General features: G+C 41.7%; 1 protein-coding gene across 1 annotated transcript in view; it reads right to left on the bottom strand.

Annotated features, from left to right (window-relative positions):
- Positions 1-14744, bottom strand: part of ADAMTS6 (ADAM metallopeptidase with thrombospondin type 1 motif 6) — a 2910080-nt gene that overhangs the window by 991839 nt on the left and 1903497 nt on the right. The window contains exon 10 of the mRNA XM_044063364.1: positions 7901-7981. Coding sequence (XP_043919299.1) covers positions 7901-7981 — 81 coding nt within the window. The remainder of the gene's footprint in view (positions 1-7900; positions 7982-14744) is intronic.

The raw sequence follows: 14744 nt of genomic DNA, 5'->3' as shown, positions 1-14744 counted from the left end.
CTATCAGAATTATGGTCCTTCCCAGAGCACTGGATTTCTGTAAAACTTTGGGTATCAGAGGTAATGGTGGAAAAGCATAAAGGAGACCGGGAGGCCAATCGTGTACAAGTGATCCCTTGAGGCTTCCCCCAGTGGTTAGGGCAAAGTAGCTGCTGCATTTCATGTTTGTGGGTGTGGCAAAGAGATCGCAGCAAGGCTGACCCCACATGCGGAATATATGTCTTCAGCCACGTCTTTCTTTAGGGACCACTCATGAGGCAATAGAATTGCCCTGCTCAGCTTGTCTGCTATCACAATGGTCTTCCACAGGATGTGCGTTCCTATCAGAAAGCGCTGGGTGGAGTTCGCCCATTGCCATACTCTCAAGACTTCTCAACACAGGGAGTAAGATTTGGTTCCTCCTTGTTTATGTACCAGACTACTGACGTTGTCTGTCTGGATTGCAAAGGTCCCCAGAGGAAGAGAGTCTTGAAAGGACTGCAACGTTAGCAGTACCGCTCTCATCTCTAGGACATTGATATGCAAGTGAGCCTGGTATTCTTTCCATGTGCCTTGGGCTGTTATTCCCTGATAATGCCCCCCCCCCACCTGATCAAGGAAGCGTCCGTGGTCACTATGGCAATTGGATTGGGTAGAAAAAGGGACGTCCTATTGTTACACAATGTGATGTCAGCCACCACTGAAGGTCCTTCTTGCATGAATTTGTGATTATAATCTGATGCGAAATTGGGGGTTCCTGAAAGAACCACTGCGTGAAAAGAAGCCACTGTAGTATCCGCATATGCATCCGACCCAGTGGAATGGCAATGATTGCTGCTGCCATTGTACCCAGCAATTTGAGAACCATGGAAGCTGGGGCTTTTTCTTTCGATAGAAGGGCTAGAACCTGTTACCAGAGAGCACAAACTCTTTCTGACGGAAGTTTTAAGGTCATTGTGGTGGTGTCCAGATCTGCTCCTATAAAAACAGTATGTTGCAATGACAATAAGGCAGACTTCTAAATTTATGGTAATCCCCAACTGATAGCATAGATTCATAGTAGTGTCCCTTGCTTGAATGAGCTGATGCCTGGTGGTGGTGGTCAGGAACCAGTCATCTAAGTATGGAAACATCTGGAATCACAAACACCTTAGGTGAGCCATGACTACTGCCATACATTTGGTGAACACTCTGGGGGCTGTTGTGAGACCAAAAGGCAGTGCTCAAAATTGGTACTGACTGGCCCCCAGCTGAAAGCACAGGTGATCTCTGGATGGTCTGTCCATTTTTATGTGGTAGTATGCATCCTGGAGATCTATCGAGCACATCCAATTGACTTTTTCTAGAAAAGGAAGTATTGACTGCAGTGCAACCATCTGGAACTTTGCCTTCTTCACAGATTTGTTTAATCTGCTGAGATCCAAACTCGGCCTCCAGTCCCCTGTTTTCTTTGGAACTAAAAAGAACCTTGAGTAAATTCCGGATCCTATCTGGTTAGCAGGGACCGGCTGGATGACTCTTTTTTTGTAGCAACCTTTGAATTTCTATAGTTGCTTGTTCCCTGTGACTGAGTGGAATGTCTGGGATTTTTCTTATTGAGGGAGGTAGTGTAAAAAAGGGAATAGAGTAACCTCTGGATATGATGCTTTGTACCCAGCTGTCTTTTGTTATTTTTAGCCAGGCGTCTGGGTACAAGGATAAGCGTCCCCGTCTGCCTCCAGAGATGGACAGGTGGGCCTTCACTCAGGAGTGCTGATAGGGCTTCCCAAAGAACTGATCTTTGTCATGCTGGTTCTCTTGGCCCCCTCTGCCACATGGGTGGTGTCTTCCATTATTGCCCCCTCCTCTGCCTCTGGAGGGGGGTTCACCACATGTGTCTTGAAAGGCTCCTTGAGTTTTACAGAACCACATCTTTGCTCCTTTCTGCCCTTTGGGGTAAGGTTTGATGGGTGTGGAAAAATGGACTCCGACCGACGGCAGACAGAGTCTTTCCGTCTTGTTCACACTTGGTAAGCATTTATTTCACTCTGGGTCCAAAAAGGAATGAGCCATCAAAAGGGGTGTTGATAAAGGATGACTTAAAGGGCTCAGCAAAAGAACATAAGCGCATCCAGGAATGTCTCCTAAGAGCAATTCTTGTATCCACTGCTCTGTTCGCTCCATCAACTGGGTACGAAAGCAGACACATGGATTAGTTTGTTAGGGAACTGAGGGTGGAGAGCTGTGAGGATAGTTTATAGGAGACCCCCGCAACTACTGAACCCTGTACAGTATCTCTTATCTCTTTTAGGAGATCTCTTTGCAATCTAGTGAAATGCGTAAGATAATTCAGCGACCTAAGAGCAAAAGTCGCTGAAGTAAACATGTGCTTTCCATATCTGTTCATGACTCTCAAATCTGTATTTGGTGGGTGGACCAACGTTTTGGATAAGTCCTTCTTGGTGGCCGCCACCATCACCATGGCATCAACAAGGACTCCCTTGTTGAGAAAGCCTTGTCCTGTGGTGAGGTAATAAACTTATTAGGCCTCCTAGGGTCAGGTTTCACTGTATTTGGAGACTCCCACGCCTTTTGACAAACTAAGTCCATGAGTTCGTCGAAAGGCGGAGAGACCCAAGAGGCAGAGGGCCGAGACCCAAAAGCCTTCAGGTAGACTGACTCGTCATCAGTAGGTTTGATGGGCTGCCAATCACCCCTCTATTTGAGGATCTCTAAGACATCTGAGAAGGAGATATCTTCTGAGGGTGACCAGGAGGAACCTTCTGAATCATCCAAGTCAGTGTCTGAAGTGATGGATTCCTGAGGGGAGTCCTAGGAACCTCCTCAGTGTGAGCTTTTACTGAGGTCTCGAAAGAGCAGGGCTTGCCCAATCGGGCGTCCTGAGGCTATGGGTCTCTAAGCTTCTGTAGAATCTGTGATGCCGAAGTAGACACTGGTTCTTTAGGGGAAGAAGCTACTGGTCCTGATGAAGTGGTTGCCAGTGGAGACAATACTCTCCTCATGGCATCGAAGGCCCCACGGCCCGATGTGAAGGATCCCCTGAATCCGAAGAAACAGTGGATTCCCTCAGCACCAAGACTGTGGGTTCCGAGCCAGAGGTAGGCACCGAACTCATCTGCTCCGAAGCCTCAAGAGGTAAAGTCAGGCCCGAAAAATTGGTTCAACTATCCTCCCCGGACTTGACCACTGAGTGTCGGCCCCTAGACTCCTCGGTCTGCACCGAAGTAATCTCACAAGTCGGAACCGAAAGTCCTGGAGCAGGTCTCGGCACCGATGGCTCCACTATCATCAGTTCTGAGCATTCCGGCTCTGAAAACTTGAGTCAGATCGGAGGAGGAACAGATGTAGTGGGAGGAGGGTTGGTTGGTTCTGAAGCCTGAAGGGTCAGTCCTGACAAAAGTTTGGCTAACGCTGGTGTCTGCAGCAGCTTCTGCACCACACGCTCCACATCAATGTCAGATAAGCTTCTTGAAAACCGAGATGATGGGTCCGAAGAAGCTATCGATTTCAGAATTGGAGACTTCAAAATGGGAGCAACCGGTTCCAGTACCGGGGACCGGCTCCTCATTGAGACAACCGTCGGCTCCGAGGTCAGTGGTGCCGAGGTTGAAGGCTTGTCTGATTTCGATTTACTAGATGAGGGAGATCTTTCTGGCTCCGAGGACCCAGTAGTCGGAAGATCTCTTTGAAGATTTTGAATGACCGGGTTGACCTTGATCCAGTGAGTCTTGAAAGGAAGACTTAATCAAACCCCTAACAATGAGCTTGTTCTTCCATTCTTGTAAGATCAGGGAACTAAAGGAGTGGCAGATGGAACATGTCTCCTATAAATGTAATGCACCTAAACAATACACACAATCCATGTGCCCATCAGTAATGGACATTTTCTGTCCACATTTAGGGCATTTCTTGAACCCTGAAGGCTTGTACTGTTTAGCTTCCCTGTCTTTGTCTTGAGACATCTTGAAGAAAAAACAACAACAACAATATTTTTCACATCCAAACACAAGAAAAAACGCTCTCTAATTGAAACGAGCTTAAACCAAAAGGAGTAGCCTTCTAACTTAAACAGGCTATCTGAAAAGAAGGATATAAAAATTGTAACACACACACTAACTATTTATCTAAACTATTTATATAAATGTTCACAAGCGGTTTTATATATATACATATATATATATATATATATATATATATATATATATATATCTATATATATATATATATATATATATATATAGGTTTACCATCATTTAATCGAAGTGGACTCGGTCGACTCTACTTCATGCGAAACCCGAACATCGAACATTGGCAATGTCGAACTCCGATACTGCCGAAGTACAAATCTCCCTATCTTGACCCATGGTAAAGCTCCCTAGGTCGCATTTATGTATTTCGCAATTCAGTTACATTGTGTTGAGGATGTCGATCGATGATATGATCATTCGACCGAGTCCTCTTCGAGTGAATGATAGTAAACCATATATATATATATATATATATATATATATATATATATAAACACACCACACTAATTTAAAGCAGTAGTTATAACTAACTATTAAGGGAAAAGGGAGATTAACAAGGCCTACAAACGGCCACAAAAAGGCAGAAGAAAATAAGTACTAGCAACAACGCAAAGTGCAACAACAAGTTATCTAAGTCTATACTATCCTAAGAAATATATGTACAGCTAAATATAAGAAGTTCAAAGGTAAATATGAAGAAAGAATTAAAAAATTCACTGGCCAGAGTTAGTGAATCGCCCAATCTGCCAAGCGGCAAACAAGATCTGAGGGAAGCACCAGTGCATCACGGGATAGGGAGTAGGTGACAAGCTGGTTGAAGACCTCGAGCTTTTGCATTTGGTCGAGTCAGAGCCGAGAAATGGCTCCGAACCCATTAGTAAGAATGAAGGTGAGATAGGACAACTTCACATTATCTTTTTGCCCTGAAAATCTGACCATTTTCCCTCTTTACTGGGGGCGTTGGATTAGATGTTACTATTGTCTTTTTACTTGAAGAGCTTTGAACACATTTCAAACTTTTTTTGTGATAATAGTATAGTTTGGCAGACTTTTATTACTAGAAACATTTAAGTGCTTATTATGATACATTATTCATTACTGTCAGTTTATTATTCTGTCTGGTGTTTTCTCCCTTACGTTGATGGACCTTATCACAAGTACCCCCTCCATCAATCTGCTGGGTCAGCAGTTAAATGAGAAAACAGATCTGTCATATCCAAGGAGACCTTATATTTTCATTGAGCCTTTTACGGACTGCTGGAATAGAAACTGGTGTCCTGCAGGCAGCTTTGGGGATAGCCACAGAACTGGGCATCCTGTACTCTATAAGGTCATATACCCTGCCTAGTTCTGGGTTAGTTCCCAACTGCTCCCAAGCAAAAACATCAGTAAATCTATCAAGCAATTGAGGAAAGGTGAACAGTTCTTTGGAATTAAGTTCAGTTTTACCTTCTGAAGAATCAGTGACTGGACATAGTATGAAGTAGGAAATCGCCATTGCCTTAATCAGATTTCCTCATCAGTCACGGAAACAATAGAAAGATCTCTAGTCAAATTAGCACTACAGCCATGTATGGGAATACAACAACCAGAATTAGCTATCTGCAAAACACTCTTAACCAAGGAAACCACATCAGCCTTAGAAACAACTATAATCTGATTATCATCTGTATGATAAAGCTTCAGTTTCTTTTTCTTGTAAACTTCAGTACTAGACAAATATCTGGGGACAGAGTATTATGCCTGGCAGGGGGTCTCTTACTCTGGACTATTTCTGCACCTAAAGAGTTTGGTTCTCCCATACCTGTGCCAGGTACTGGAATAGCCCTAAAGGATGAATCTAACCACTACAGTGGCCAGCAAAACTACAGTAGAGGGAGATGTGGCAAAAGGTAAGTAGTTTATGGACTTACCAGTGGCCATGACAGAATTAATAACTGCAAGCTGAGTCATATTTTTATTTTGTTTTTTTTCTTTTTAGTGTAACTGGATTTGATGGAGGGGTACCAATGTTATGGTCCTAAGTTAGGGGTGAAAACACCAGCCAGAATAATAAATTGACAGTAATGAATAATGTATTATAATAAACACTTAAAACATAATAAAAGTCAGTCAAACTATGCTATTATCACAAAAAAAAAAAAAACGGTTTGAAATGTGTTCAAAGCTCTTCTACAATTAATAGAAGTTAAAAAAATTCCAGCACACAAAGTCCAAACACCAAAGCAAGCAATGTGCCTAATCAGTACTAAAAATTAGTTCCATACACTGTAATTACATTAAACTGCAATCAAATATGTTTAATAGCAATTTAAACTATATTTTCTTGTCAGAGAGAATAAAACCTCCACAGTATATTCAAATAACTTCATTAGCACTAAAATCGCAATCTGGTGTTAAAAAATCACTGAGAAAAGTCATCCATATTTAGTAATATCTAAATACTGAAAAATCCACATTCTGCAACATTTTCTTGACAAAAATTAAAATAAAGCAGAGTTACAACAGTAAAGATAGGCACGATTAATTTGTGGTTCAGACTGCACTAGACAGCCCTTAGTATCTAATTGCACACATATACACTGCACTTCTGAGAGAAATACTAAAAATTTCCACAGAGACAGTAAAAATCAAACATTTGTCAAAGACCAAATCCAAAAAAAACATTGCTACAAGCACACATTCCCACAGGAATTATAGTAAACACTGACAGAAATAAAATATTAAAATAAATATCTTTAAATAAACATAAAAATACAAAGAGAATAATAAATCTGATAAAATATGAGGGAGGGTGTCCCCAAATGGGGCTTATCTGAGTAGTAAGCTGGAAAAATCAGCACTGGATCCTATGAGGTCAGGTCTTAAAAAAGACTGAACACTCACTTCCAGTAACTGCTGAAGGCTTCCCTCTCAGGATATGCTCAGCCAATCAGCTGTCACTGGAAGAGAGAAGGAAGAGAGTGTGAGCTTTTGAAAGCTAATCAATACAGTTCTTTGACAGATAACCCAAAATGCCACTGAGGCAGTGGGAATTATGAACATCTGCATATATTTGTTCCACTGCCTAAAACTTAAATCTGCATGTACTATCAATCTGTGCAGTATACAAATCTTGAGTATTATTCATAACAACACTCTGAATGTCTCTGATAACCTTCACAAATATGTTATTTAAATGTCCACATTGTTTTAATTATTTAAAATGTATCTATGAGGCAGGATGCAACTCTGATGACAAAAAATAAGCTGCAGCTCATAGAGTCATTACATACATAAACCTAATAAGATGCAAATATGTAAACTTGCATAGAAAACTGACACAAGCTGCAAAAATGGCAGGGAATAATAATCTTTCTGATTTCAACACCTCTCAAGAAACTAATCAGCAAGTCTACTGTTTCAAACAGGCCAATTTTTAAACGACTGCAGGCCTGTATGTGATAGAAAAGGTAAGGGATCTGAAATTTCAAAACCAGTTTAAGGTATCTGAAAAACAGTAAACTTCCAATATCAGAAATCTCTTGATTATGCAATGTACTGCAAGTGCTATAAGAATAAACAACGTCTGAAGTTTAGCTGTATAAATGAAATGCATGCACCTCAAAAGTAATTTCAATACCTTATTTTCCATTTCATCTCTAATGTCTGTTTAATCTATATAATGGTAATGGCTACTACAGTAACCTTGTTCATCATGATATAGCCTTCCTATGCCCTGGTGCCATTGTAGTTCATTAGTAAAACTCTTTTGGTGGCAATTAAAAAAAAATCTACTTGTCACATGGTTGATCTGTTTTGTGCATATAACCTTTTTCACTATTTTATGTTTAAGCATAACCCTTCTACTTTATATCATATTTATGTATGTGACCTGCAGCTATATAACTTACCAATGTAGTTTTTAGAAACAGCAGCTTCTTTTATTTCAATATGAACAGAACCTCTTGGAATCTGTACTACTTCCATATAACCTAGAACACAAACAAATAAGAACACCATCAAGTTAAAACCATTTCTTCTGCTAATACCATGTACATTAGCTGGAAGTACTTTTTAAACCAAGTCAATCAGATTCATGACATATCTAGACATGTTTAGTGAAGAGGGTTAAGACTATGAACTTCTAATTAGCTTTATTTTGTAACATTTGGTTTGATTCACTTAGTCTTCATTTACCTGTTGTGTAACTTGAGCAAGTCATTTAACATGACTATGTTCTTATGTCAACCCTGAAAAGTATTTTTTAGTAAGTTTGCCTGGTTAAATAAATAAAAAAAACTGTGTTAATATGAAAATAAAGTATATGCAGACTGCACTTTTCAGAGTTTCTATCAGGAAACTTCGAAAGGCAAGGTAAATACTAGTGACTGGTGAATGTCAAAACCAAAAAAGTGGACTAATAAGGATTACAAGTTTTCAAACCTGTAACTGGCTAACATTTAATTATTTCTTAAAAATTTTATTTGTACTCTATGATTTTGTGCCTTCCTGTAGGCTAACTCTCTAATTTTCATCAAGAGTGCTATTATTGATATATGGATAACTAGGGGGGATTCATAGACTTTTAGTACATTACACAGTGCAAATTAATATAGGCAGCAGAAAAGCACAGGACATGTCAAATGGGTGATTTCAAAAGACAGTAAGGTTACACAGGGGGCAAAAGAGTACAGTATGGAGCATATGCTAATTACAGCATAATAACATAGAAATGAAGAACACCATTCAAATAAACCCCACAACATATGTAAATGACAACATCCAAAATGAAGCAGTGATTCAGAAACATATAAAATATGCATGCTTCAGTATGGCAAATTTCCATTGTTTGCTCAAAAAGTCAGTTTATGTTTAAGGAGTGACGCTCGGATTAACTCAACAGAAAGTGTTATTGGCTTCCATCAGATCCAGTGCCTGCAATGTTGTGTATCATTACCATCTAAACCAATGGAGGAGGTAGAGACACTGCCTGTCACACCACCAATTCACTGAGCTGTACATTGTGACCATCTCTGAAATGGACAGGAAGACTGTGATGGACCTTGTCAATCTGTGCCTGCCACAAGTTGAATCAAGGTGATATATGATACAGACAAAAGTTACACACTTACCATAAAGTTAGATTTATATTTTCTTCCATCTGGCTCAAAATGTGGGTTATCAGATCTCACCATGACACTTTTTTCAAGCTCTTGGATCTGGGGCTCAGGCTTCTCCTCTACCCATAACTGCCTCTTGTCCCTATGATACTTTATATTGAGTTTGCCCTTTTGTATCTAATACCTTACTTAAAATGCACAAAAAAATGTTAACATCATACCAATAAAAAGAAAGGAGAGAAGTCATTTCAAGGCTGAATATATGACAAGGCCATGGACAAGTCCAATCAATCAGTCTAGAGCCAATGGTGACAGTTTAGGTAAGGGGGGGTGGAGGGAGGGAGGTTGAGCTTGACAGAAGAAGACAACATGACTCTAGTGTTATGCTAAGTACATAACTTTCATATCCAATGTTTTTCTTTCCTTCCGATTCAACATGTGGGACAGATTTCCCAGCCACTAGAACTCCAGGGAGATCTCGTGGAAGGATATTCCAAATAATGGTGGAGCCAAAGGATGAGCAGGACTTAGAATGCATGTTGAGTTTATAGTGAGATAGTAATGTATGAACAATAGACAAAGTAGCTCCAGCACAAATCTCATCTATGGGAACACTAGCAAAATAAGGAGTGGATGCTGCCACTGCTTTAACTGAATGATCTGTGGGTTTTCTTGTAAGAACTAATTCCTTTCCCATGTAGATAAAGGTAATGCAATCAGACAACCACCTGAAGCGACTTAAAAGCTGCCTTGTCCCAGCTTAGCCTTTGAGAAGGAAAAAAAAAGCTGATCTGTTTTCCTGAGTCCTTAAGTATGATATAGATAAAATCTCACTTGGCAGTGAACATCCATTAGGTGCAAAATGTTTTCATCTTTGTTAGAAAAGTTCAGAAAGAAAAATGGTATGCTAACTGGCAGATTAAATGAAGCCTCCAAAGCCACTTTGGAAAGAAAATTTGGGTTAGTCTAAAGTAACCACCTATCCTTGTGAAAAAAATAAGTAAGAAGGTTTGCGAGATACGGCTTGAATTTCTGGAAAATCTCCTACCAAAAATGACAGCCACTAGGAAAACAGTTTTCCAAGACAGATACTTTTGATTTGCTGATTCTGCTGTTTCAAAAGGTGGTCTATTTACAGCCTGAAGCATTACAGTAGTACCCCATGCAGGGACTGGATCTCTGATAGTGGGACTGAGAAAGTGTTCCTTTTAAGAAAGTCTTACAGAGTTTCAAAGTTTGGGATGAAACTAAGCACAGATAAAACGGTGGTAAAATCAGAAAATTGGGGAAATCAGAAGAAGCTGAGAATAGAGACAGAAGGAAAGATAGTGGAACAGGTAAACAGCTTCAAGTATCTGGGAGGGGTGGTTGAGGAGAAGGGTAGTCTGAATGAAGAGGTCAAAGCTAGACTCAGAGGGGTTGCAGCCAATTGACATAGAGTATCGGGTGTAGTCTATGACAAGAATGTCAAAGAAGCTGAAAGGTAAGATGTACAAGACAGTGGTGTGACCAGTACTACAAAGGCAGAACAGTTGATGAAGCTACAGGTGATGGAAATGAAGTGACTGAGAAAGGTGGCAGGATGCACACTGTGGGAAAAATGAAGAAATGAGAACATAAGCGCAGAAGCCAAAGTAGTTCCAATTGCAGAAAAGATCAAAGAGAACAGATTATGGTGGTTTGGGCACATGTGTAGACAATCAGAAGACAATCTGGTGAGGAAGATTTGGGACAGACAGGAAGAAAGTAAGAGGAAGCGAGGACGTCCAGCAAAGAGATGGATGGACTGTGTGAAAGATCTGTGACAGTCAAGCATGAGTGTTAAAGAAGGCAGGAGTGTGGCACTGAAATGAGAGTTGGCAACAGGTAACACGAAACACCGACCCCATGTAGAAAAAATGGGAAAAAGGGGGCTGATGATGATGATTACAAAGTTTCCAAAATGCAATAGGAGTCTGATTTTCCCAAACATGAAAACTGGATTTAGTTGCCAGTTAAACCTTAATTGTTGAGAAACTGTCACCTTCCTGGAATATTCTCACTAGAAAATCCAAAACAGACGGGAGAGATAGTCAGAAAGGATATAAATCTTTGGAAGAAGCCCAAACAGGAAATCTTTTGCATTTACTTCTGTAAACCTTTCTTCTGTTAGGTTTCTGGGATGATGATAATATGTGAATAATTGAAGTGGAAAATCTGGCATCCCTGGCCAAAAATGGGACTGAAGGCACCATGCAGTTAACTTCTGTGTCTTCAGATCTCAGTGAGGTTGGCAGGATAGGTGAGAAAAAAGGTCTGGAAGAGGACCTAGCACCCATGGAGGCAAAAGAAAGGGAAACAAAACTGGTCAGGCAAGAAGGTACAAGGAGAATTAATGTTTGTTGACTTTCTAAAGAAATTTGTTTATTAGGGAAAATGAGGGAAAGCATGCAGGAGACCTATGAGCCAACTGTGGACTAAACTGCTGTACTTGGTGTACATATGGGAAATTAAAAGGTTGCAGCATGACTAACTCCAGCAACTGAAAATCATAGTCATCAATGACTGACTGAAGAACTACTTGTAAACCAGATAGAAAAGATCTGCTCAATTTGTCCTCAAAGACATTGTAACTCCCTGAGATGTGTGTTGTCACTAGAAAGTGTTGAGAAGGAGGAAACTCCCAGATATGCTCAGAATTAGTTCAAAATGATGTGAAGATTACTGATCCTACAGACATTGCCAACATACTGGCTGACAGGTTCAGTGCAAACTTCTCCCTCCCCTCCCCCCCAAAAGGAGAGATATCTATACCAAGCAATTGCAGCCCCCCAAACATCTCCAATGCCCAAGTGAGAACTGCTCTCTCCAAAGCAAAAAACACAGCATCCATGGGACCTGATGGTGTTCCCGGCTGTGTGCTCCACGAACTCAATGAGGAATTAAACCCACAGCTAGGACAGCTGTTTAATCATAGTCTTACCTCTGGATACGCACCAGGAGTGGCGCACTGCAACTGTGGTCCCACTTCACAAAGGCGGTGCCTCCACAGACCCTGGAAATTACCGCCCATTAGCTTGACAAGCCTTATCTGCAAAGCCATGGAGAGGATCATAATGGACCTCATAAATAAAGACATAGGGAATTTGCAGACTTTGGATCCATCCCAGTTTGGCTTTGTCAAAGGCAGATCATGCCTTCTAAACTTGGTTGACTTTTTCAAACAGTCACCAAAGCCATTGATGAGGGAAAGGCAGTCCATACAGCCTACCTCGATCTGGCGAAGGCCTTCGATACAATACCCCACTCGGGTATCATTGAAAAACTCATCAGCTTAAATGTTAACCCATACATCACAAGATGGGTTGCAAACTGGCTGAGTGACAGAACCCACAGGGTCAGAGTTGCTGGCGCCATGTCAGACTCAAAGCCTGTCACAAGTGGTGTACCACAGGGCTCAGTCCTGGGCCCACTCTTGTTTGGCATCTACTTTTCTGAAGTACAAGCAAACACAGGAGGGTTATGGCTGACAAAGTTTTCAGATGACTGCAAACTGGGCGCCATAGTAGAAAACACATCTGACACAGATATGGGAGGGTGGCCTAATGGTTAAGGTGTTTGCCTTAGAAACACATGGTGCAGGGTTTGAGTCTCACAAGGGATAATTGGCTAGGCTTAAAATGGCTCACAAGGGCAGTTAGCTTAGTACTAATCTATGAACCTATGAACCTATATCCTTCAGAAGGGTCTCACAGAAACGGATAACTGGTGCCAGAGCCATGGCCTAAAGTTAAATGCCAAAAAATGCATAGTCATACCCTTCGGGAAAAACAAGGTTACCCCTAGCTACCAAATAGGTGGCAATCCACTGAGCACAGAAGAAGTTATCAGAGACCTGGGGACCCAGGTTGATAGTAGTCTGTCATTCGACACCCATGTAGCTAAAGTAGTTAGGAAGACCTTCTACATTGCCCACCTTATCATGAAGGGATTCTCATCTAGATCAAGGGAGGTCATAGTCTCCCTATACTCATCACTCATCAGACCAATGATTGAGTACAATGCCCCATTCTGAATGTATCTGACCCGACACTTGCAGCAGCTGGAGAGGCCACAAAAGTTCCTCACCAAAAGGATAAAGGGTCTCAAACATCTGTCCTATGCTGCCCGACTGAAAGAACTCCAGCTCTATTCAGTCGCCACGCTTGCTCAGAGGTGACCTTTGCCTAACATACAAGGCCATGTCAAACCCAGATTTGATGAATATGCTGCACCTCAAAAAATCTAGATCTGTCAGAGCCACAAGGGCTGGAGACTTAAACCTCGACACGGCTATTAATAGGACATGCTGGAGGGATAGATTCATCACCCAAAGACTCCCTATGCTGTGGAATAAAATCCCGGTATATGTGAGGCAGAGCACCTCGCTGGCCTTGTTCAAGAGAAATCTTGACCAATGGATGGGAGATCGCAGATATACCCCAGGGATTACCTCAGTGTCACTGCTCGACAGAGGCACAGCAAAATAATGGGTATAGTTCCCCATACTAAAGGGGTGGCGTAAGCCACAAAACTATGGACTAGGCTTGTAAATGCCCTCGGGCAGATAGCCTAGTATGAACCTATGAACCTAAGACATTGCCCACTGCTACACTCCCATGGCTTCTTGACATAATGGGTATGAATGGGTTCCCCCTTGCTTACTGATGTACCAGACTATCACCATGTTGTCCATCTGGATGGAAATCACACATCTGCAGAAAGAGTCCTGAAAGGCCTGTAACACTAGGATGACTGAACTCATCTCCAAGACATTCACGTGAAAATGGGCCTTTGTGGTAGACCATGTGCCTTGGACTCTCTTCCCTTTTAAATGCCTCTAAACACATGCAACATCAGAAGGGAGGAGTCTCGGGTCATAGTGAGCATTGGGGGTGGACAGGTGAATGGGCAATCCCAAGAGATAAGAGGGGAGGTCAACCACCACAAAATGTGATGCCTGCATACTGATGACAGTCATATTGGAAAGTAAAGAGGTTGATGTAACATTACTCATTGAACTAAAAGGATCTATTGCAGCACTCTCATGCAATATCTTGCTTTTGGAACCTGTGTAATTAGTGCAGCCGTTGACCCCCATAGCTGAAGAATCAGCATTGCTGGGTGATTGAAGGAAGAGAACATCAGAAGCTTGAAGACAGATGGATAGAACTCTTGATTCTGGGAGTTTGGCTATATGGGATAGTGTGTCCAAGTGGCACCGTGTGAATTCTGTTTCTTGTGTTGGTGCCAGCTGGGTTTTCTTTAGATGTTCTGTAATCCCTATGTGGTGGTAGAACTGCAGCAAAATGTCCCTGCACCGGATCAGTAGATCTGTGATGAGAGTGGTAAGCAGCCAGCCATCTAGACAAGGGAACACACACAACTCCTGTAGCTTTAGGTATGCTGCCGCCACTGCCATGCACTTGGAGAAAACCCTAGGAGCTGTGGTGAGACCAAAGGCAGTGCTTGGAATTGGAAATGACTGGTCCCCTAGACAAAAGCAGAGAACCCTTCTGGATTGCGTCACTCTCTTTACATGGTAGCAAGCATCCTGAAGGTGTAATGAGCACATCCAGTCATCCTTTCTCAGAAGAGGTAAAACAGATGCATCCTG

Source organism: Protopterus annectens, chromosome 2.part1 (genome assembly GCF_019279795.1).
Source record: "Protopterus annectens isolate FY-2018-M chromosome 2.part1, PAN1.0, whole genome shotgun sequence".
Classification (NCBI taxonomy): Eukaryota; Metazoa; Chordata; order Ceratodontiformes; family Protopteridae; genus Protopterus; species Protopterus annectens.
This window is presented reverse-complemented; position numbering and strand designations above follow the sequence as displayed.